General features: G+C 38.2%; 2 protein-coding genes and 1 long non-coding RNA gene across 3 annotated transcripts in view; 1 reads left to right on the top strand and 2 right to left on the bottom strand.

The window, feature by feature from the left end:
* LOC106939569 (uncharacterized) overlaps nt 1–2,131 on the top strand; it is a 13,484-nt gene extending 11,353 nt beyond the window's left edge. The window contains exon 2 of the long non-coding RNA XR_001422873.1: nt 1,969–2,131. This is a non-coding gene — a long non-coding RNA (uncharacterized LOC106939569). The remainder of the gene's footprint in view (nt 1–1,968) is intronic.
* The window catches only part of mybbp1a (MYB binding protein (P160) 1a), a 45,593-nt gene extending 35,955 nt beyond the window's left edge, over nt 1–9,638 (bottom strand). The window contains 10 exon segments of the mRNA XM_015022002.1: nt 348–458; nt 537–820; nt 4,648–4,765; nt 4,984–5,151; nt 6,664–6,854; nt 6,931–7,038; nt 7,368–7,442; nt 7,531–7,614; nt 7,797–7,892; nt 9,393–9,638. Of these exon segments, the coding sequence (XP_014877488.1) occupies nt 348–458; nt 537–820; nt 4,648–4,765; nt 4,984–5,151; nt 6,664–6,854; nt 6,931–7,038; nt 7,368–7,442; nt 7,531–7,614; nt 7,797–7,892; nt 9,393–9,569 (1,412 nt within the window). The 5' untranslated portion in view covers nt 9,570–9,638.
* A 763-nt stretch (nt 9,639–10,401) lies between these two features.
* tbl2 (transducin beta like 2) lies at nt 10,402–14,848 on the bottom strand. Its single transcript, XM_015022001.1, has 7 exons — nt 14,619–14,848; nt 13,972–14,093; nt 13,438–13,622; nt 12,437–12,588; nt 12,202–12,328; nt 11,927–12,079; nt 10,402–10,979 (listed from the first exon to the last, which is right to left on the bottom strand). Exons 1-7 carry the CDS (start codon nt 14,743–14,745, stop codon nt 10,520–10,522), a joined length of 1,326 nt encoding a protein of 441 aa, XP_014877487.1. The 5' UTR covers nt 14,746–14,848; the 3' UTR covers nt 10,402–10,519.
* Between the last annotated feature and the right edge of the window lie 259 nt (nt 14,849–15,107).

Genomic DNA, 15,107 nt, shown 5'->3' with positions numbered 1-15,107 from the left:
ATTTTAACTCACGATAATGACTAACGGAGCCCTGAGCTTGTTTCTCTGGAACGAGACGGTCCAATCAGGGAGTGATGAGAGATGTGGTCCACGAGAAATGATAAACGATAAGATAAGTGCCCACCACTAATTATGACGTCTTATATTAATGGCATAAAAGCTGGATAAAAATGACATGACTGTTCAGAGTGCAAGCGCTTTGAAAACAATTGGAGGGGAGAAAAGACTCAAATTTGGCTGTTCAGACTGCAGTGGAAAAGTTTGATATAGCTTGCATATGGGCAAAATAAATGGATATGGATGGCATTTGTTTGCTGTGTGAATGTAGCTTAAAACGCTGGTCTTACCTGGCCACATCCATGATAAGATCCTCATGTTTCTTCACTTGATGGTTGTTGATGATCGAGGCGAGACGAGCGACGATCCACTTCCTCAGGCGGAATATCGAGCTCTCTTTCCTAAACGAGAGAACGTCAGAGTAATCACAAGAAGAGAGCGATATTATCTTACATATCCCCGTTTGAATAAACACTCACTGCTCCTTGCTCTTGTCTTTCTGCTTGCGGGTGCTGAAGTCCAGCAGACGGTCTGGCTGAGGCTGCAGGAACGTCCCTTTGAGCCAGTCCACATAGCTCCGTAGAGCCGCCGGCTCCAGGTGCTGCACCACCTGCCACACTGACGGCACCACGGGGTAACCGTTGTTGGTCAGTGAGGAGAAGCTCACCATGACCGCCAGCTGTTTGTCAGAGTCCTGACAGTTCTGCAGGAAGTCTGACACGTAGGTGTCCATTTCCGGGGCCAGTTTAAAGCGGTCCGGTTTCTGAGGGAGAAAAATCAGGGATTCTGATCATCCAGCTGCTTTCAATTACATCCAGGAGGGGATTAAATAAAAAAAGATCACCAATCACCAATAATCAGCCAAAATTATTGAAAAAGTAATAATGTAAACCTTTTAGGCGAAATTCTAATGCATTTTTTAAGCAGTAAAATTTGTTAATCACGGTTTTGTGGAGCACTTAAGATTTTATTGTGTTGAACCTTTTTGAGTTTCTCTCAAAATATTTGGTTTTTTAGTCTTTGGATGTGTAACAATTCAAATTATGCACATTTAGCTTTAGATAAAAACAAAATAACAATTCTAAACTTTTTCCACCTATAGCTTACATACATGCCCCTTTTCTCTGCAAAACTCTCAATTCATCATTTATTTCTTTGTTTTTCCATCCTTGTATCCAGACTTCCCTGCTGCGACCCCCTGAAAAGTTTCCTTTAGTGCATTTATTGTGGGACTGCTGTAGAACAGAAAGACTCAAAAACAGTTGCCTCCCGTTGGCCATCAGATTCCTCAACAATCCCATCACTAAGACTGTCTGATAAACAGAAACTTTCCATAAGTAGGAAAGAAATAAAAATACATCCAAACTATTTGGACTATTTCTGAGTTATTATTGCGGGGTAATGAGACAGTTGATTGTGTCTCTATTGTGCTGGTAGTCTGAATGGTTTAAAGGGCCGTTTTCATGTGCAATTCCATCTCAACCTCACACAAACAGAAATAAACATGCAGTGAATAAATCGAGTTTCAATAAGTTTTTTGCACCAAAGAGTTAATAATAACAAACACGTTTTCACTGAGGTTCTGTAAGAGCCATATGAATGAAATAATTAATAATTATTGATATGACAGGAACATTAATCTTTGACACTTGGGCGGTGGGTGCGTCGATGTGGGCGTGACTGTCACCATCACCAAGTATGAATGGGAAGGTTACTGGCTTGGAAGTGGGTCCACAAGGTGGTCATAGTTTCTGCTGACCGTGTTGTGGTGCCGTTGATCGTTGGCACTTGTGCAGTGGTCCTGGTCAGACTGTGTCGCAGTCCTTATACAGCATGATAATCAAAATGGAACAAATCGATAATTGTGGCAGAACAAAGAAGTGGCCTGGAGATTATTGACACAAGCCTCAGACAGATGAGATTCCCAGAGTTAACCCTGCGTGGCCCTCTACCACCATTTGAGGCACATTTAGGCTCTTTAAATATGTATTTGAAATGTTAAATTGACATTTGTAACTGTATACAGAATAGATCAGAAAATATTGCAGTAAGCATATTGCGAGGGAACGCAAAACTTATTGTGAGGCAATGCAAAATAAATTTTTTACCCCATGTCCCTAGAGGGCTCCGTAAAAATTCACTCTTAAGATGCTTTTGATCCAAATATTTTTTGTATGTTAGCATCCAACAGCTTCTGCAATTGTATGTATTGGCCGGGATTTGTGGCATTTCAGATTATTGTCTTTTTTCATCAACATTTAGCTAACTTCCGCATAGCAGGTAATAACACCTATTTAAAGCTAAAATGCTAATTGTAACAGGTTATGGTCAGGAAGCAATAGAGGCAAACTAAGTAATGAGCACAGTAACCTAATAATAGTAGATAATGTTTGGTATTAATAGCTAACACACTGATGTTTGCATTATATAGAATGCTGTTACTAGACAGTTTTCGCTGCTGTAGCCTGTGCTAGTGTGTTGTTAACATGGTAGCTAATGTCAGTAATACCAGCTAACTTTAGTACATTAGATTTTTATAGCTAACATGCTAATATTAGCACTTTGTAGGTTGTTAGCACAGTGCATAGTTTGCATTATTGTAACCAAAGCTACATGCTATTATTAGTATCTTAGCTAATCACAGCATATTAGCAAATTTGAATGTAGTATGTTCTTTAAGTATCATGTTAAAATAGGATGCTTGCTTGTGCTCGTTGAAATTATTATGAAACAAATTATTTGCAAGCACTTTAAGAATTTTTTTACTACTACTTGGCTTTGTTTGACAGTTCTTGGACAGAAAAGAGCACAGAAAAAATGGGAGGGCACGCGGTAACTAAGAATCAACATCCTCAGGACAGTGCACTCGCTGTAATAACTGAGCTTCACTGAATGTCACCGTGCTAGCATTTCTATCTTATCGTGACTTCTACTGAGATTAGATTTTTGCCAAGTTATGTTCCTTGGCATAACTTGGCCAAGGAACAAGTTATGCCAAGTTATGCCAAGGAATAACTTGGCATAACTTGGCCAAGTTAGCCTAGGCTAACTAGACTAGTTAGCCTAGGCTAACTAGTCTTAGCCTAGGCTAAGACTAGTTAGCCTAGTCTTAGCCTAGGCTAAGACTAGGCTAACTAGTCTTAGCCTCAGACAGCACCATTAACAAATCAGCTTCAGTTTAGCTATTGACCAAATTAGTTTACAGCATCCACATTTGCAAGATGGTGCATATGTTGTACAAGCCTGTTGTGGAGAGTATAATCTCTTCTACATCATTTGTTGGGGTAGCAGCATCAGAACCAGGGATTTAAAAAGATTAAAAAATAAAAAATAAAATAAAATAAAACTTGTAAAGAAGGCTAGTTCCGTTCAGTGGAACCTCTGGAGCAGTATCCCAACCCTGGTCCTAAAGGATGTTTTTTTTTTTTTTTGCCATATCAAAATTGGTTTGTTTTGCAAAACTGCAATGTAAATACATGGTTTGCATAACACAAGACACATAATCAACAACTGCATGTTGCCTCTGACGCAAACCACCAAGAAGACGACAGGAAGTAGCAGTAGTATCATTCTGCTGCATGTTTTTTTAAAGACATTGTGTGAACAAACTCAATTACATGTGATTTAAATGTGTTTCATATTTAATGGAAACACCACAATTGTGAAATTGTGTTTTTTCAACATTATCAATCAATCAATCAATCAAATTTTATTTGTATAGCACATTTCAGCAGCAAGGCATTTGAAAGTGCTTTACATAATTAAGAAAAAAAACAACATGTGACATTGAATAAACAGTAAGAAAGAGAAAGAGATTTTGTAAAAAAAAAAAAAAAAAAAAAAAGATTAAAAAAGATAAAAACATTAAAACCTGCACTCCTTTTGAACCAGGGGGGACGACACCCGCACCCCTGTCCTAATCTGGGGCTCTAACCCTCTGGGACTTTAGTCAAAAACACCGTTTGACAAGGACTCCAACCTCTAGGTTTTTAGTTGAAACGCCGTCAACTGGGACTCTAAACCCCGTAGGACTTTAGTTAAATATCTTTTAACTGGGGCTCTAACCCCTGTAGGACTTTAGTTAAATGTCGTTTAACTGGGACTCTAACCCTAATTTAGCCATAAGCAACTCTAAACAGGTGGGTTTTAAGTTGAGATTTAAAGGCACTCAGTGTTTCAGCTGTTTTACAGTTTTCTGGAAGTTTGTTCCAGATTTGTGGTGCATAGAAGCTGAATGCTGCTTCAGTTTCTATGATAAACGATAAACATTAGAGGAATATGCACATTTATAATGGAAAGGCAGCAAATGTATTCAGTCAGAGGCTTCATCAGAACAGCTGCAATACAGACTGCTAAAGAAAATTCTGTAGCCGTCTGTAGTAATTCTCACAGCTAACAGTATCTAGAACAACTATGAACAACCTGGAATAATATGAGTTATGAAAACATTTAATTTTCTGTTAGGATTAATACAAGTATTTTTGAATTTGAAACAGAAGGTGCAAGTCTTCACCATATTATGTTACAATATGTAATTAACTTACATTTTTCTTCATAAATAATTGAAGGAAAACTGAAACTGAGACTGACCTGAGCTGAAACTACATGTTCGCCGTAGTGCATCATCACCTCTCCAGATAAAACCTCCTTTAGTTGGGATAAGGACAGCAGAGGCAGGACACTGCCCAGCAGACGGTAGCTCAAGTAACTACACAACAGGAAAATACGTCATTAGACTGAAAATAACTGGAAGAAAAAGAGGAAAAGTGATGTCTACAGAGTTGAAAACATAAAGACTGGAAAAAAAAGTTAAATGTTAAATATAGCTGGTTAGTGGGAGTAAATTTCTCTTTTCATCAACTGCCTCATATCAAAGCAAACCATCACAATAAGTGATGGTTTAGCAGCTGCCAGTTATGGGCTCACTGTGTTGGTCCAGACGGCTCCTTGAACATTCCCTCAGTGATGGCTTCGTCCCAGAACAGCTGGAAACTGTCCTCCTTCAGGGAGAGCTTCAGCAAGTCCAGGGCCACAGAGGGGAGGACGCGCTCCTTCTTCACTGAGTGGGCCGCCATCTTCAACACCTCCACTAGCCTGTGAGATGGAAGATACAGAAGAGTAAACAAACTGATTTCAATTAGAACTAGTTTTACTTAAGAAGCATAGTAGGGACGTTGCAGATAGAAAAGAAGGAGAAATTTTGAGACTAATCACAGAAATTTTTAAGAAAATGAGATGTGAAGGGGGGTTGATTTTATTCTCTAGTTGCATTTTTAATTTGAACCTTTTACAGTTTGTTGAAAAAGCAACAAAAAAGGGCTGAAACTGGTGCACTGAATATTTTTCTGATGCACCATTTTGTCAGTATTATATTGTTAAGAGCATCAGAAGATGTATATATACACAATAAGAATTATATTTTGTAATTTGTTTGACTGGCTCTAATAAAACTATTTGAAATAAGAAAAAAGAAAAACACATAAAAATTTCTGAGGTTCTCAGGTTCCTTGAGGGAGGCAGTTTTGCGATGAAAAAAAAATGAAGGAATTACAAGACTATCTCCATTTATACGTCAAATTTTCTTTACTAATCTCAAAACAAAGTGCAACAAAAGAAAATACTGTTTGTTGATGCATTTATAAACAAAAACAAAATGTGTTTCCTTTTAGTTTTGACATTTTTCAGGATTTAACAGCTGATTACTGATCAGATGCTTTGGTCCATCTTTTGGCCCCAGTTAAACGACAGTTAACTGAAGTCCTAAAAGGGATTTTAATGTTTTTATCTTTTTTAATCTTTTTCAAAATGTCTCTCTTTCTCACTGTTTTTTCAATGTCACATGCTGTTTTTATTTTAATTATGTAAAGCACTTTGACATGCTGCTGAAATGTGCTATGCAAATAAAATTTGATTGATTAATTGATCTTATGTTGTTTTGGATTGAGATGGCAACCTTTGACCATAAGCTACTGTAGCTATAAATTTAAAAAAAGTCTTTAATTAGGGCTGGACGATATGGCTGAAAAACATATCACAATTTAAGGGTTTCATATCAGTCGCTATAGATTATTAATGATTTTTTTTTTGTTTTAAATATCTGAAATACTGACAACTGGTAATTTGTTCCTGTTTTATCCTCAAGCTACTGTACTAATTGTTTTCTTTCACTCTACATTATTGCTGTTCACTTTTAAGCAGTTATGAGGAACAGAGGTGAAACCCTAATCTGCTGCTGTGCTAATTACTCAACAGGTGGTTGCCAGGTAATCAAAAAGTGAATCAGTTGCTAAGTAACCAAAGAGTGACAGAGTGAGTTAGTTGATGCCACCAATTTTGCTTAGCTTAGAGGTTGAGTAGCTAAAGCCTTTCCTCTGCATACATCCCCCAGAATGCTGTGCGGTGATGTATCAGAGCTCAGTGAAATTTTTGAATATTCCATCAGACATATTATCTATTGATACTGATCATGTGTCTATCACGATGGATATCGTCATTGATTTACTGACCAGCCCTATATACTAGATTATTTAGCTGTTAAATTCAAAATAAAAAGCAGTGGTGCAATTAACTAATGACTATGCTGTGAGTTGTGGAACATGTTCTCACTTTGGGATGTTGTCTGCATTGATGATGGTGGAAGAGTCCAGCAGCTTCTTGAGCTTCTTGGGTTTCAGGGCCTGTGGGAAGTGTTGCAGCGCCACCAGCAGCAGCTGCATCTGCTCCGGGGTCCTGAAGGCCGACGCCAGGTCAGCCTCCAGAGTGCTCAGCAGAACCTCCTCAAACACCTCCTCCGGTATCTGTGGGCCCAGAAAACAGCAGCTTAAAGAAGGAGAACGGGTCATAGTGGTGGGAAGATGAAGCAGTTACCGTTACCTCAGTGAGGATGTCGGTCATGGTTTTGCTGGGCAGGTCCTTCAGGTGCTGCTTGTGCTGGATCAAACACTGAAGGAGCTGCACACATCCCAGCACCACCTGGGGTTCCTGCAGAGAAAAGTAAACAAGCTCAAAAGCTTTTGGATATATGGGCTAAATCAGTGTTTTACAAAGTCAGGGCCTCCAGGGGGCGCCTCAGAGTTGGAGGGAAGATGGGGTAAAAAAGGGCAAAAAAATAAAAAACTGAATCCATCAAATGTTTTAATTATGATTGGATACTAAGGCCACACTATTAAAAATAAATTCTATGACAATAAAGTATTATTTATGACTTTATTCTCATATTGTCACGACTTTATTCTTGTATTATTTCGACTTTATTCTCGTAATATTATGACTTTATTTGCTTTCACGGACAAACTAAGAAGCAGACTTACTTTGACGAGGCGTCCCGACTGTTGGAGGGCAAGAACGCCAAACAGATTCCCAAACATGGCATTTCTGGCAAGTTTCTAAAGAGCAAAAACCAGGTTGAGGTGTTTAAACATCGTTTAAATGAATGTTTTTGTGCTAAATGAAGTTCAAAAGATCAAAATGTACCCTTTTCACAGCCTGTAAGTTGTGTTTTTCTTTGATTCTGACAAGTATGCTCTGCAGGGAAATGTCTTCAAAGGCACTCAACACCTTAGGGAGAAGAAAACTCATAGGTTTGACTCTTTACTTTTTCCTAATCTCTGAGATTTAAATGGATTTTTAGTTTTGTCTCTAAATTTGATCAGTTTTTAGCAGCTTTATAGTTGGAAAATTAACAGAATTGTATCAATTTCCTTGTTGTACCACAGGACTCAGGCCGGCGGTCCACTCACCTGCCCCAGAGCCAGGCTGAATCCGGGTCGGGCCGTCTCCCGGGTGTGGGCCAGGCCGTCCACCAGCCGTTTTAACGTGTATTCCAGCTCATCAGCCTGCAGCACAAACAGCAACCAGGATATCTTAATTTACTCCTGACTTCACAATTACTCTTTGAACATTTTGACCTTTCTTCATTTTTAGATTTAAATCTCTGTTATATGAGATTTTGTCCAAAACAAACAAACAAATAAATTTTATTAACTGAATTTTCATAATGCCTGTATTTTATGGGTCATGAACATTTATCATATTGTTTATCATTTAGTGTGATAAATTTCTTGATGATCGTGATGATAATTTTGATTCGTTGTTGTCACAGTAAATTCCACAACTGTCCGTATCGACAGGATTGTTAGTTTCAATATTTTCTACACTGTTCAATGAAAGCAACGTAAATTTATTCCTAGATAAATTTAAACCATACATTATAAATAAATTGTATTTGTAGCTTCACTAGGTAGGTTATAATTTCCTTTTTTTTATTTTATTTTTTTATGTTTTTGGTGGTTGTGTTTTATTTTGTATAATTAGAATGTCTTCCAGTCCTATTGTGGAGTGTTCTGTACAAATTCAAGTTTTCTAGTCTTTGAAAAGGACAAATTGATATTATTATGCTATTATCATTATATTAATTGAAAATCGTATTAAAAGCAAAAATGTTATTGTTTATTAAATATAATTTCTAGGACAATTCATCATCCAACAAAATTTATCAGGACAGGCCTAAATGAAAGAATCAATAATATCAATAAATTTGAAAACATAACTAAATGCAATTACAATTTGCAGTGTAATGATATAAAACACACTTCTTTATGGGATTAGCTGGCGTCCAAAAGCAGCATATTAAAAATGGAAATATTTTTCCAAGACCATTATTTGTCTTAGCAGAGCTACAGTTGCTGTTGCACACAGTTGCAGCCATACAACTACCTAAAAAAAGAAGTAATACATAGTTCTTATCGCAACTTTTATCAATAGTACTACAAAATATCGTGATAAAACTTTAAATCCATATCGTCCACCGTTATGTGAAACTTCGGCCCAGTCTCTAGTCCTCTGCAGGCTCTCACAGTTTCATTCACTCTAAACAGCTTCCCTGTCCCCAGCATTATGTTTCAAAATGCAGATGGTGTTTTTAGAATGGGATACAGTTTACTTATTAAATTAAATCATACACAGGTACAAAAATACAATCCCCACTTTTCAGTTACTTGTAAATTAAAAATTGTCTTCTCCTTTTGGCCTTTTCTCTGTATCTAGTCTTATTATTTTTGCCGTGCTTTAATGTATTTGTGTTCTCTTGGATAATAATGGGATTTATATTGTTGTTTATATATTTTGTATCAGGAACTCAAATTTTACTCGATTAGAAACACATCTTGTTTAAATTATCATCTTATTTTCCTTCATGTTAACATTTAACTACCTCACTATTTATAGTGATGTTTAATGTTTGTTTATCCGGCGGGTTTTCAGATTGAATAGTTTCATAATTTCAACAGCGAAGAAGTTTGAAAACTGTCCGAGAGGACAGGCTGGGTGTTTCTCACCTTGTTTTCTGTTTTCAGGTACTGGATCAAGTTCTCCACCGCCTTCAACCGGACCTCCTGGTCCGGGTTAGCCAGATCCCAGAAGAAGTCGAGGAAGACCCGGTTCTGTTGAAGAATCCTAGCCGGCCTGAGCGGCTCCGCTGAACTCACCGAAACCTCCATCATTTCCACAGACATCAGCTCTCACATCCAGCACGGGTTGCTGGTCACGCTGCTCAACAACGTGCAGCAAGAATAAGAACCACATCCGGGTCGAATCAGAGTGGGGTGTGCATCATATACACGCCATCACATGTAGCTGCGCGGCGCAGAGGTGGGGTTAGACGTAATCTTTGAATTTAGAATAGTACATCGGCATATTAGGGCCACTGCAGATAGAAACAAAGGAAGAGTACATTTCTGCCAACAAAACTGATACATTTTGAATTTAAGTTGTCTAGAAAAAACAAAGAAATTTCAGTTTTAAGATTTTTTTTTGTTCTTTTTGGATTAATCTCAAAAATTTTCAGTAAAAAAAAAATCCCAAGACATTTCTGAGTTTCAAATTTTAAAATGTTCAACTTTTGAAACTGAAATTTCCATGTTTTATCTAGAAAATTTTTTTGTCTGTTAGAAATTTACTTTTTATACAATGACCCTAATACACCATTGAAAATCATTGTATTTGTGCATTCTAGTGTATAAATATCATAAATCACTTATGATTTAAGCATAAATAAATCATAAGTGATTTATTTATGCATAAATCATATGCAAAAGTAAATGCATATTTATGCATATCACTGTGATATACATATGCATAAATGTATGTATCACTAAAGTAACTTGCATAAATATTCATCACTGAACTATGGGAATCCAAGGCTCATGTTGGTGAAAAAAAATAAATCCAGATTTTCCAAAAATGAAATCTTCAAAAATGTAATTAATTGATAAAATTGCTCTAATCTCAGTGAATGATGCCATTTTTGTCATTATTTTGATGCTTACCAAGAAATTAACACAGTACCATGTTTGAACACATTGCCTTTAATCCGTCCATAAAAACATAATTTTATTAAAACTGCATGCAGATTTGAATATTTTCTTGACAGAAAAAGAACTCATGTGGCTCTTTGTGCATTGCTTCACTCGACGGGAGCAGCTAACGCAGCATCCAGAGCGCTCTGAGCCTCTCTGATCTGCTGCTGGAGTCTCTGCTTCATGGCCTCATTCTGAGCCTTCTTCAGCATGTCCTGCATGTCCCTGATGGCCACCCGGTAACCCGGCGCATTGTGAAACACACGGATGGCCTTGTCTCCGCTACATGCCAGGAAGCGGCTGTTGATGTCAAATCTGAGGTCAGTGATCCCCTGGCTGTGGACGCCACGCAGTTCCTCCTCCAGCTTCCCGGTGGTCGAGTCGAACATTGCCACATTGCAGCCGTCACTGATGGCGACCACCCGGCCATCCGGAGACAAGGCCACCCTGCTGCCATCTGAGGAGGAGCAGGGCACTGTCCTGAGGAGGTACGGGTCTTGCTGCTTCTTGTACTCCACGTCTGTGTTCCACAGCTTCCACGTTCCGTCTTTAGACACAGTCACCATTCTGATCAGAAAAAAAAGCAAAGTTGGTTGCTAAACTTTTTAGACACCTTTTCTTATTTATGCTTCTTTGAATAGGTTATGATAGATCTATGGGCTATACAAAACATGTTCTTTACTTTTTTTTTTGTTACACAAAATATTTTTTAGATAGGAATTAAGTTTGTTTAATTCTGCCCACTTTGAGCTTCTTTCAGAATGATCCGTTTTACAATGATGTCTTGTCACCAAGTCCAAATAAGCTGCTGCTGGTCACTCCCCTCAAATTCACATGTGAAAATGGCTGCAAACAGATGTGCATTTATGCAAACTATGCATCTTTGAAAAGCATAAGTGGAGCCTCCTGCACAACCAACATGAATGCAGCAAGTGGTTTCCGGATGGTAAGTCAACCTCAAAAGACTTGTCCTTTCCAGAAGCCATTCTGGAAAGGTCAAGTGCATAGAGTGATAAAACCAGATGACCAAACTTGTTGGAGTTCAGTTTGCGTTGCTAGGTGAGGAGCAGAGCCGGCTAATTTGTGAAGTCACATTCTGAACATGTTGAAATGCCTCATTTTCCAGACATCAAAAACATTATTGCCAAAACTAGTTGGGTGTTTTTTAAGCGCTTGAGCAGTTTTTAGGAGCAGTTGAGACCTAAATAGAAGTACAAAAACATGTGAATTTTGCATAATACGTTCCCTTTGAGGAATTTCTGAAACATGAATGGAAGAATTAAAGCAGCATTCTAGGTATGTTTTTAATGAGGGGTGAACTTTATAACATATTATGTTAGCGCCTCCCATAATTGCAGTCTCAATCATAACACTTCCCCCTTAAAGTAACTTACTATCAATACATTGATATAGAAAGAAATTGTGATAAAAAAAAAAACGTGTTTTTTTTTATAAATGCTGCATTATTTATCTTATCCAGCAATGCAAAGATCCTAATTACAAACACTTATTACCTGTGAGAGTCATTGGAAAAATCAAATGCATGAACTCCTGCAGAGTGGCCCTTCAGGTCAAACGCTCTGGCTACCTCTCTGAACTCTCCTCCTTTTCCAAAGCAAACTTCCCAAACTTTCACATCTGGAGTGAAGCCGCAAGATGCTACAAACCTAAGGACAAGGGCAGGGAGAAGATGGAAACACCAAGTTTTGGTTCTCCATAGTGAGCACCAGAATCCTAACCAAGTGCTGCAGTAAATGTTTCAAGTGTTTGTTGTTGTGTTGAGCCTGACCTGCCGCAGGGGGAGACAGCTGCATAAGAATTGGTCATCTGATTGGTGTTGATGGAGGCCAGCAGCTCTCCCTTCAGGTCCCAGATCAGGATGGTGGTGTCTGTTGAGGCGCTCATGATGAATTTACCTGCAGAAAAGAAACAATTAGGAGCTTCATATTTGTGGAAAAGTCCCCATATTCAGTTCTCTCCATCACAAAATAGTACAATGTGACGTGTTCTGATGTGTTCTTTACCTGTCTCCGCAATTCCGATGTTAACTATCGGGGCCTTGTGTTTCTGGGGGAAATCCTCCGAGGCGGCCTTGAAGCTGAAGGTCCCGTCATCCTTTTTGATCATCTTGAAGATACGAATAGCATCTCCATTGGCGAGCCAGGTGATGAAAGCCCTGCAGGATAAAACGGGGCGTTGGTGAAGAATTCAAACATGTTTGAATGATGATAGAAAAAAAGGAGTACATTTTTGGCAAAAAACTTTTTTTTAATTTTCTAGAAAAAACAAGGACATTTCTGAGCTACAAGAGTTCAAAGCTTTTATTTTTTTAAGGTTTTATTGTCTCTAGTGGCTTTTATTTGAGAGTGGTCAGACAGGAAAATGGGTAATGAGAGAGGGGGAAGACATGTGGCAAAGGTCATCAGGTCAGGACTCAGCCATGTACAGAGACTAAGGCCACTGTACATGGATTGTGCTTTACCTCTGTGCCACCGCAGCACCTCAAAAGTCAAAAATTTGCTAAAAAAAAAAAAACCTCAGACATTTTTATATTAATCTCAGAAATGTTCTAAGAAAATGCTCTCAGAATCCTCCCGTTGTGAGAGCATTGCTATTTTTTTATTTTATTTTTTTAACTTTTTTAGTTGTTTTTTTATTTTGGATATTTAAAATATCTTCCGGTTCCAGGATGAAGTGTTCTTTACAAAATTAAAGTTTATTGGTCTTTGAGATGAACTTGCATTGTTATGCAATGATCAATGTATTACTTGGAAATAGTCTAAAAAACCCCAAACAATATTATTATTTATCACAGTAATTACTGGGACAATTTATCATCCAGTAAATTGACTTATCATAACAGGCATATGCCTCACCATGTTTAAAAACAAACTTTACAGCTCTAGGTAAAAGTGAGCTGTCATTTCCAGTGTGTTTGTTCCACAAGTTGTTCCAGTATTTAAAGGTTAGAGGCAAGAATGTACTGCTTTACGTGAGTTACTAAAGTCTGGAAAAAGAAGCAGACCTGGAGTCTGGGCTGAAGCGAACCAACATGGCATGATCCAGCTCCACGTTAGCTCTCAGACACTTGTGTTCCCGCTCCAGGAAGTCCTTGGTGCTCCAGATCCGGATGGTGCGGTCATCGGCACAGGACGCCAGGTATTTCCCATTACTGCTGAAATCCAAGCATGTCACATTCCCGCTATGGCCCTGAGGAGCACAAGATACAAAAATTAAACGCATGCATAGTATGTCACATTTAGGGCTGAAATAATTAATCTGATTAATTGGGTATGGAGCTTTGGACGGTTGACATTCAGATCCTCCGGTTGTGAGAGCAGGGGATGGGTCCACTGTCATGCCGCCCCCCACAAGATATCTCCCGCTGGTGCAGTCATTAACTTATCAGATGGAATTTGGAGTGCAAATTACACAATTTTGCAAAAATGGCTTAAGTGAAAACTACCAATGTAGCCATCTGTTTGTTTAGGTCTACCAAAAAAACATGACAATAAAGAACACCTGTTGTTAGTGTCTGAGGTTTATCCAGATGGCTTACCTTCAGTGAAGCTGCCAGCAGAGGATGGCTGAAGTTGTGCTGTGCTGGTTTGTCTTTGCGGCTCCGCTGCTTGTCTTGCTTCTGCTTCTTAGACGTTGGGCCCTTCGCAGCACTGGCTTCAGCTAGAGTACAAGAAGTTGTCCAACGAGACATTTTTAATGGCTGCTATGACTAATTTAGATAAGTTTATGAATAATTTGTTTGTGAAATTGTTGTTCTAAACTAAGATTTCCAAATAAATCACTCCAAATGACAACAAATTACGTTGGAGTTTATCATATTTAAACAAGAGTTTTATTGCAGATTCTTTCCTCTTACATAAACACAGGTTTTAATGAACGTTCACTACCAGACATTCTGAACTTCTCCATGAATGAAAAAGAGCTGTCACTCAGCAGAAAGCTATGACCTCATTGGTCCGTTAATAAAACATTTCACTATTGGCTAGAAGCAGGTGACTGAAAGTTAGTTTATTTATTTTTTATACATTTATAAGAATTAAGGATTAATATTTAGCACAAAATCCCAATGTTTTACAAAGTGAATGAATAGAAGAATGAATGGGTGCTCATTCAGCGGACTCATACAGAGCTGGCAGTCAGTCAGCACAGCCGATTCTGGTTACATGAGCTCCGCGGTTCTCTCACCTGAACTCTCCGCAGCCTGCTCAGTTTCCTCCTTTATCTCTTCTTTTCTCCTTCCCACCGCAAAAGCGACCAGAATAACCAAAGCACCTAATAATAAAGTCAGGGCAACTAATGCTGCTACCTCCATATTGAAATATTCCAGCCACGTAATTTTTTTTTTTACAACGCTAACAGTTAGCCCATTATAATAGGACAAGACGCATGCGCTAGAGTGTCATATTTGAGTGTTGCATTCAAGGTTATTATATTCAACTCGTAAATACAAGTACTACAATGAGAGAATGTTTTATTTTTGTCCTATCAGCTTCGAATGATTTCAAACACTGACGCTGCAATGAAGAATATTTTTTAACTTTTTTTTTTTTTTTTGCTGTTTCCATGTTAAAGAGATTAGGGAAACTCTCAGCAAATGGCTTTCTAAATAAGCAATAACTTTTAAAATATAACATTCATTCATCATATACAGAAATTCTGCGCAGTAGTTCCAAT

This window comes from Poecilia latipinna, unplaced genomic scaffold (genome assembly GCF_001443285.1).
Source record: "Poecilia latipinna isolate Pla-1442-1.1 unplaced genomic scaffold, P_latipinna-1.0 Scaffold2910, whole genome shotgun sequence".
NCBI lineage: Eukaryota > Metazoa > Chordata > Actinopteri > Cyprinodontiformes > Poeciliidae > Poecilia > Poecilia latipinna.
The sequence above is the reverse complement of the archived record's forward strand: the minus strand, read 5'-3'. Positions and strand labels throughout refer to the sequence as shown.